Source organism: Ochotona princeps, chromosome 24 (genome assembly GCF_030435755.1).
Source record: "Ochotona princeps isolate mOchPri1 chromosome 24, mOchPri1.hap1, whole genome shotgun sequence".
NCBI lineage: Eukaryota > Metazoa > Chordata > Mammalia > Lagomorpha > Ochotonidae > Ochotona > Ochotona princeps.
In genome coordinates, this window is record NC_080855.1 from 17,494,616 (window position 1) to 17,503,648 (window position 9,033).

Consider the following 9,033-nt stretch of genomic DNA (forward strand, 5'->3'; position numbering starts at 1 on the left):
CCAGGAAGGTGGGGGCGGCCCTGAGTCCCCCTCCAACAATTGAGATAGCTCACAGACATGCTGATGAAGGGCAGCAGGGCACGGAGGGCCTAAGTGGAGACCTGAGGCCCCACAGCAACAGCCAGAATGGGCCCTGCTGGCTGGGAGCATTTGTTTTTGAAGAAGCAGAGGATTTGGGGCCAGTGTTTGATGTGGGCTCAGAACAGCAGGGAGTAGAATATGTGGCTGCAGGTCCTTCCTCCAGCTCCTGCCTCTGCCTTCCTGCCCATGCGCATCCTGGGAGGCAGCAGGTAAGGGCTCAGCTGAATGGGTTCCCCATGGAGGCCTGACTTGAGTTCCTGGTTCCTATCTTATGGCCTTGACTGAGCACCAGGTGTAGTGGGCACTGGGGGAGTAAACAGGTGGATGGGAGCTGCCTACCTCTGCCTTTATGTCTGTCTGTATCTTATCTCTGTCTCTGAGATGAATTCAGGAACACCCTAGCCCAGTGCCCAAGAGGTGGTCCACAGCCACGGTGATGACAGCGATGAGGTGTTGGGGCTCCAGCTGTGATCTGGGTGTCCCTACACTCCATCAGGCTCAGAGGTGTGTGGGGCCAGGGTTCTGGGACAGCTGGGGACCCAGGTGAGCATCCATCATTTCCTGGGGAAGCAGCTAAATGAGGAGCAGGAGCGTCTGTTCTCTCCCATTGGCAAAAAACAGGATTTTTTTTCTTTTAATTTGCAGTGTTTATCACACCCACATTCTAAGTCATCCAGTTTCCCTTCCAGAACCGTCTGCCTTGGCAAACTAAATTAGCAACTGAAAGAGTTGGGCTGCAACAGCACAGAACAAATTTCTTTTTCTTTTTTTTTAAACAGCAGATATCCACTTTCCCCTGACTCATGCATAGCACCTCAATTTTGACGGGGGTGTGAATGATCTCCTTTTACCTCTGTGGACCTCAGCCTTGCCAGCTGTACAATGGGTCAGTGATGGTGTGATAGGGACTGCCTTAGAGCAGTGGTGGTAGTGTCAGGAGATGTGTACGGTTGTCACACTAGGCATATGAGTGTGGCCTTCGGTGGAGCCCAGAACTGCTGCTCAGCATCCCGCCATGCTCAGAGCAAGCCCCTCCTGAGATGGGAGGCCTGAGTGGGGGTTGGAGCCGTGGCTCAACAGGCTAATCCTCTGCCTGCTATCTGCAACCGCCAGCATCTCATGTGGGCGCTAGTTCTAGTCCTGGTTGCTTTACTTCCAATCCAACTCCTTGCTTATATCCTGGGAGAACAGCAAAGGACGGGCCAAAGCCTTGAGAGCCTGCACCCATGTGAGAGACACAGAAGAAGCTCCTGGCTCCTGGCTTTGGATTGAATTAGCTCTGGCTGTTGCAGCCATTTGGGGAGTGAATCAGCAGATGGGAAATCTTTATCCCTGTCTCTCCTCTGTGTAAAGCTGCCTTTCCAATAAAAATAAGTAAATCTTGAAAAATTTATGAAAGAGGGCCAAGAGTGCCAAGAGGCCTTGGTCTGGGGGGTGGGGGGAGGTGATATAAAGATTTAACCAGTTCATTCATGGGACCTACTTAGCCATTGGCCAGACACACAGCAGGTGCTTAAGAAAACAGTGGCACTGCCCAGGCTCCCTGAAAGCAGGGTTGGGGGTGCCTTCCCCCAGCCTGAGTCACCATGGTGGTTGGCATCTCATAAGTAGACTGAACAGAGCAGGTGGCTGTGTGCATGCGTGCAGCTGTCTGAAGAAGGGAAACTGCCCACAGAAGGTGATTTCCCCGGGAGACATCTGTCTGCAGACCATTGAAGACGCACTGGGGTTAGGGAGAGTTCCTGGGGTGAGCCAGCCTTGGGGCACGCTGCTGCAGAAGACACCTCTAGATTTCACGGTCACCTTCCCCTTCAACTATAACCAACCTGAAAAGTTGAAGCAAAAAGTTTAAAACTGTTTGTGTTTCCTTTGACCCATTACTCAGAACACAGCAGTTTTTAAATCTTTGGGGTTTTTTTTTAGTGAATCAATTTGAGTTAGAGATAAAGAGAGATATGCAGACACACAGGGTAAGATATGTTGGCTGGATCACTCCCTGAATGTCTGCCCAGCAAGTGCTGCACTGGGGAGAAGTGAAGAGCAGGGCCACAGTGCAGGTCTCCCAGCAGGATGGCAAGAACCCGGTTCCTTGGAGCCATCACTACTGCTTTACAAGGTGGGCATCAGCAAGGGGCTGGAGTTGGATCTAGAGCCAGGAATCGAACACTCCTGCTTGGGATGCGGACCTCGTAACAGGCCTCCTGATTGCCATGCCAAGTGCCCGCCCTGACGCTGAGCTTTCTGAGCTAGGGGTCATGATGATAAAAATAAATAATCTCACAGCTCTGTGAGTATAAAGGGTGTCTGCCCAGTGTCTGCCCCAGTGTCTGCTGGGATCTTTGTGTATGTGGCAGTCAGCATCCATCCATCCGTTTAAGGTAAAACAGATGGGGAAACCAGATGACCAGGTTTATTGGAATTGTGTCTAAATCCATGAAGAGAAAATAGGCTGCCAGGGACAGCCACAGAGTCCTCTTCATGGATTTTGTGCCTAACTCTAGGGTGTCTGTTTAGATGCTTATTTGCATATTCTGGATTATAGGGGGTTTGGAGGAAGCTGCTTTAGGATTTGAGCATTGTAGCCTCTATCTGAGAGCGCTACAAGAACGTCTATGGAGATGTGTAGCATGGGAAAATCCAGACAGGGGTTTCAACAGGTTTTACATTGTAACTCTTAATGTTATTTTTTTCTGAACTTTCTGGAATACCCTCACATGTGATCCAGGATGTATTACTAACTACATTCAAATGTGTTCCTATGATAAGTAGGGCTGCGTGGAGAGGTGCTTTACAACGGACCTTGTAGTTGTGTTAGAGAAAGGACTTAAGGATCTGGTTATAAAACTTAACTTCCTTCCTGCACTGCGAGTTTTCATCACCAGCTAGCTATGTGTCTTGGTTTCTTTACCTATTAAACAAAAGGGTCAGGGGGATTCAGTCCCGTCTCTATGCCCCTTTCTCGATTCTGCATGGCTACACTGAGTTCTCTCTCCTCTCTCCAACAACCCAGGGATGGCAAGTCTTGATATTCTTTCAGGCAGCTTTGGTAACAGCAGTCATTCGTGTTAGTCAGCTTTGACTTTTTATCGTTTAAGTTTTGGCTTTTTTTTTTTGAAAGAGTGGTAAGATTGCCATGACTTCCCTCCAAGTGATTAGCAGGTGCCAAGTGCTGATGCCTGCCAGTTAGCTCAGATGGCCACAGCAGCAAGTGCCACAGTCAGAGACGCTGAATCACTCCCAGTCCCCCACCTTGCCACAGCCAGATGATTCACCCGCCAAGTTACTTTGCAAACTGGAGAAGGAGCGTAGGCTATTAGGCTTTCTTTGCATTTTCTTCCCTTCTGGCAGTTTCGATGCGGAGTCTCTAATAGCGACTAATTTTGCCTTGTATTCTTTCCAAAGTCATCTGTACTTGTTATGAGAGGGTTCAGACTGTCCACATTATGCAACTCTAGAGAGAGAGAGACACTTTTGAACAGTTTGCTTGAGCATTCCTTTCAACCCAAAGAGATGGTGTGCACAGGGACTGTTTCTTGCCACTGTTTCTTGCTTTTGTTTCCTAACAGTGTTAGAGGTTTCTCTGTCCACATGAGTAGATCTGTTTTGCGTTTAACAGTGACCTGGATGTCTACAATGTTATTGCATCAGAATGATGTGGGGGTAGGCATTTGACCTGTTGGTTAAGATGGCATTTGGGGCACCCATGTCCATTACAGGAGTACCCAGCACCCCTTCTGATTCAGGTTTCCGATAAGGAGACTGCAGAGGGTGGCTCAGGGCATTGAGTCCCTGCCACCTCTGTGGGATATTGGACTGAGCTCAGTGCTCTTAGCATTGGCCCTACCCAGACCTGGCTGGTTTGCTGGCATTTGGGGAGTGAAACAGCAGATGGGTACTTACTCAGACTGACTCTGGCTGCCTTTCAACAAAATATAATTTTTAAAAAAAAAAATCATCATTACCAGATTGAAAGCTGAGGCCTCAATAAGGTAAAATATACTCTCTGTTTCAATGCCTTCAACCAATAACTTAATCTTTTTAAAAGCAATTCTTGTTTTTTCATGTTTTGGTTGAAAGGCAGAGAGAGGTACAGAGAGCTTTTACATCTGCTGGTTCAGTTTTTGTAACAGAAGCCTGCAATAACTAGAGCTGGACCAGTCTAAAGCCAGCAGCCTGGAACCCCACGCAGCTCTCCCATGTGGGTGGCCCAGACCAGACTACCTGAGTCACCACCTGCTCTTTGCCAGCCTGCACACCAGCAGGAAGCTGGTCAGAAACAGGTAGGTAGGACTTGAAGCAGGTGGTACTGCAGGGGATGCAAGCATCCCAACCTGCACCAGATACCTGCTTCCAGAAGCTGTTTAATTGGTCCTGTGCAGTCTTAGTGCCAGTTCCTCCGAAGGGGATGACTTGGATACAGCCTGACTACTAGGAAGATGGCCTCTGGCAGCACTGGCAGTCAGAGAGTGGGAAACGGGATGAGAGCAGCTAGGCACATCAGGACGTGCTGGTGAGTGCACACCTGCCGTGCGGAGGTCCTCAGAGCCATGCTCAGCCTCGCGTTTCACCGGGAGGACTCCCAGGATGCAGGAAGGCTAGCAACAGTCACGATGACAATTGGTGATGGTACCAGCAGGTAGATTGAAGTGGGACCTAGCCAATTGAGAGGCTGTGGCCCCCAATATTTATAGATTGCATATTATTCTCTGATGGTATGGTGGTCAGAGCTGAGTCACTGGATAAAGATGGACAGTGAGGATGGAGCCCTGAGAAATAGGATTAGCACCCCTGGAAGAGAGGCTGCGAGGGCAGGCCCTCCTTCCCCTCTGGGAGGGCGTCCAGAGGCTAGGAAGTCCAAGGCATGGGCAAGCCAGGTCCTGGTGGGAACCCGCCCCTCGTGGACAGTTTCTTCTCATTGGCTCCTCAGGAGGCCAGGGCACTGATTGGTATTCACCTGCCGAAGGCCCCACCTGCCAATACTATCCATTTGGGGGTGAGAATTTCAGCTTAGGATTTTGGTATGAGGGTCATATTCAGACCCCGGACTAATCTCAGGAGATCCTGAGGCCCTGCTAGCCTCCAATAGTCTCTGTCTCCCCTGCAGCAAAGTGGGTGATTCCTGAGCTTAGGCATTGCTTTTAAGAATAAAAAAAATTGAAAATGTCAGAAAAGCACTAATGACTCTATGGGCTATGTAGCTAGAGCTGTTTGGTGCCCTGCCCAGCCCCTCAACTCACCTTGGAGGCTCCACACAGCTTCTGCGGAGAGTTTCCACCTCAAGCACCTGCAGCTGTCTGCCTAGCTGACGCCAAATGGTCCAAACCAACTGTGGAATTGATGGTGTGCCCCTTGGGTCACTCAAGACCAGCCTGACCACACGGCTCATGGCCTGTTGTTACAGAAACTGGAACACTCAGAAGACCTTGCACCACCACAGCAACTCTGTATTTCAAGAGTATCAGGCCAACAAAAGTGGGTTTATGTTCCAATCAAAGTTTGTTTACTGAAAGCAGACAATAAGCCAGGTTTGGCTGGAGGCTCTGATTTGCTATGCCCTGCTATCAAAAATGTCTTCATATTGTGACTTTGTGTAGTTACATGAGATAAGTTCCTAGGGGTTGATTTGCTGGGCCACATACTAAGACCTTTTTGTTTTGAAAAGTTACTATGAACCATTCCAAAAGTAGAACCAACTTGCCCTTCCACTAAAAGTACATGAGAGTGCTTGAGATGTATTTTAAAAAATGTATTTGGTTTTTGATTGACAAACTGCAATTGTATACAATTATGGAATACAAAGTGAAGTTTCAATCATCGCCTTTCCCAAGGAACCTATGCCAATTTAGGAATGGTGTTTCTGCATTGTCATTTAAAAAAAAATTTTTTTAACTTGATTTTCATTTTATTTAAAAGGCAGAGAGAGATCTTCCATCTGCTGGTTCTCTCCTCAGATGGTTAGGACTACGCCAGAGTCAGGGCCAGGAGCTTGGAACTCAGTCCACGTCTCCCACATGGGTGGCAAGGACCCACACACTTGAGCCATTATTATCTACTGTCTTGCAGGGTGCACACTAGCAGGGAGCCGGATCAGAAGCGAGAATAGCCAGGACTCAACAATAAGATAATCAGCACACCGTCTTCATTGCCATTCTTGAACTTTGTAGAGGCAAAGGAAGTTAGAGTAGTTTTCTCCTAGGAAAGAAGCCCTAATAAGGCCTGAAATGGTTGTGTAATAGAATCTCGTTTTAGATGGAAAGTCTATAGGGAATGGGAGGAGTAACTTATTCTTGTTTGGAGAAAGCAGACCTCCCATTTTCCACTTGATAGAGAAAAAGCATTCCGAGTGTTACCTATTAAAACACACAGGCACACACACTTTTTGTCCAAATGCATCAGAGAGATCATAAGCAATTTACTTAAGATCCCATTCCTAATATAACCCTTTTCTTGTAAGATGTTTTCATGTCAGTGAGGTCCGCTCTACCAAAAGTACAAAAAATATACATGGTCCAATTTTTCTCTGCCACACTGGCAAGCACCAGACACTCTGGGTAGAACTGATGGAGTATTTTACTTACCTTGCTTTGCACTTGATCTTCTTGTTTCCTAGGCAGGGTAGAGTAGGGTTTTGTTTTGTGACCACCTCCCTCCTGTTTTTAGCATTTGGAATTCTTGATGTGAGCCCCAGAGGGAAGAACAGAGACTTGTTAGTATTCCAGCTCTGCTTTGGACTGCATATTTTAGCTGGTTTATTTGATCATCAGCACCCCTCCTGGGGTCCAGCCTGCCTTTGCTCCACTCATGCTGAGTGAATCTGATATTTCCCCTTCTGTAGCCCTTCATTATAACACAGACACTGTCTGCTTCCACATTAGTGAGATGGCATGCTTGGACTACCCACACGCAGATCAAAAATTAAGCAGGACTTGGCCAGGAAGATAAATCAAGCTAACCATTCTCATTAGGCTTGAAAGACACAAGTTAAGCTCCTGTCGGAATCAACACAGAAGCCTTTCAAGGAGGCGTGCAGCACCTCAAGGGGGTGGGAGAAGGTGCCATAGTCGTTTCTTCCAGCAAACTCGCCCCCGCTGTGTGCCACAGAGGAAACAGAAGGGCTCTTTTATAAATGCTCAACAATCAGGAACACAGGCTCAAAATGCAGCATAGGGGTGGGCATTGGGTCTAGCAGTGAAGACACCAGTTAGGATGCCCTTATCCCGCGTCAGAGCGTAGGCGTCTGACTCCCCGCCTTTGCTCCTGATGCTAGCTTCCTCCTAAGACAGTAAGTGATGGCTCAAAGAGGTGGGTCGCTGCCACTTACATAGGAGACACAGAGTGGGCTTCCGGTTCTCTTGCATCGTGTCTGCAAGCATCTGGGGGATAAATTAGTGCATGGGTTCATTTTCCATCCTCTCTCTCTCTCGATAACAGTTTTCTTTAAAGAAGTGCCATGTTTATTTAAGCACTTACTACATGCTAGGCACAGCATGTTAAGCTTTACCCACATGATTTTTCATTGAAACCTCACATGAACTTGTAAAATATTACCAAGGTTCCCGTTAGCTCCTAGAGAAGCTGTGGCTCAGAAAAAAATGATCTCATTCGCTGTGAAGTCACTGAACACCCAAATGACAGAGCCAGGATTTATCCAAGGGTGGCTGGCCCCATGCTTAGTCTTCTGATTCTCATCCGGATGAATTGGCCTTCCAGAAGCCGTTCATTTGGCCATTAGATGGATCCATTTTGGAGTTAGCACAGTGGGGACGAAGAGCATCTAGGGATACTGCTGAACAACCTCCTAGGCACAGATTGGCCTCTGACTGCAAAGGATTATCCCATCCTAACATCAGCAATGGCATAATTGAGATCTCCATTTAACTACTTCACTAAACTAGATGGACTGCTCACTTACAAAAATCATCGATCATTGCAACTTTGTAGGCAGCGCGGTGAAACAATGGGACCTAAGTTTCAAGTTGCCTGTTGCAACTTGCTGCAGTTCTGTAACAGAAGGAACAGCCAATGCAAGACGAAGAGGTGGGACTGTGGCTGCCAGGGGCAGGGGCAGCCAGAATCCTGGCATGGCTACTGGGGAGAAGCTCATGGGTCATGGGGATGAGCTGGGGTCACTGGGGGCATTGTCAGCAAGGGAACAGACAGTATCTTCCACACAGTGGGCTCTCTGTGCTGCTGAGGAGTATCTAGACTTAACCACTGCTCTCTTGCACCTGCCTCTCTCTCTGCTCCCTCCCTGCCTCATCCTCACCTCCCCACAGTGTTCGGCCACAACATGAAGAGCAGCAACGACTTCATCGGAAGGATCGTCATTGGCCAGTACTCCTCAGGCCCCTCTGAGTCCAACCACTGGCGGCGAATGCTCAACACGCACCGCACGGCCGTGGAGCAGTGGCACAGTCTGCGGTCGCGGGCCGAGTGTGACCGCGTGTCTCCAGCCTCCTTGGAGGTGACCTGATATGACCTGCAGGGCACACAAAGCTGAAAGCTCACGTGTGAGGAAAAAGGGGGGAAAAAAAAGAAAGAAGAAGAAGAAAAGTCACATCCTCTTATAGCCACACCTGCCAACTCTCACACTCACACTGGAACTCTTCTCAGAAGTGAGAGGATGCCAACTGTAGTTCATAAAATGGCCACCTTCAGTGAACAAGGACTGAGAACTTTCCAGAAGCCCCATCCATCTGTCGTGAGCTAATGGAGGCTCTGCCATGGGACTTATTGGCAGTGCCTCTCATGTTGCTCCCCCCGACTCCTAAATACGCTTTCAACCTTCAGGCTGGTGAAGAGGTCTCCCAAATGTTGCCAAGCTTCATCGAGACTCAATGTGTGAAGTTTGGCCAGTGTGTAGGAGTCCTGTCTTCCCCACTCCCAAAACACATACCCCTTGGGAAGCTTCTGTAACTTGAGGCTCCTCAGACCCACTCCCTCTTTCCAAAG

The 9,033-nt window shown here is 48.4% G+C and overlaps 1 protein-coding gene across 1 annotated transcript in view; it reads left to right on the plus strand.

The window, feature by feature from the left end:
- SYT17 (synaptotagmin 17) overlaps positions 1-8,563 on the plus strand; it is a 64,006-nt gene extending 55,443 nt beyond the window's left edge. Inside the window, exon 8 of the mRNA XM_004586786.3 lies at positions 8,358-8,563. Within this exon, the coding sequence (XP_004586843.2) occupies positions 8,358-8,554 (197 nt within the window). The 3' untranslated portion in view covers positions 8,555-8,563. The remainder of the gene's footprint in view (positions 1-8,357) is intronic.
- The last annotated feature ends 470 nt before the right edge of the window (positions 8,564-9,033 follow it).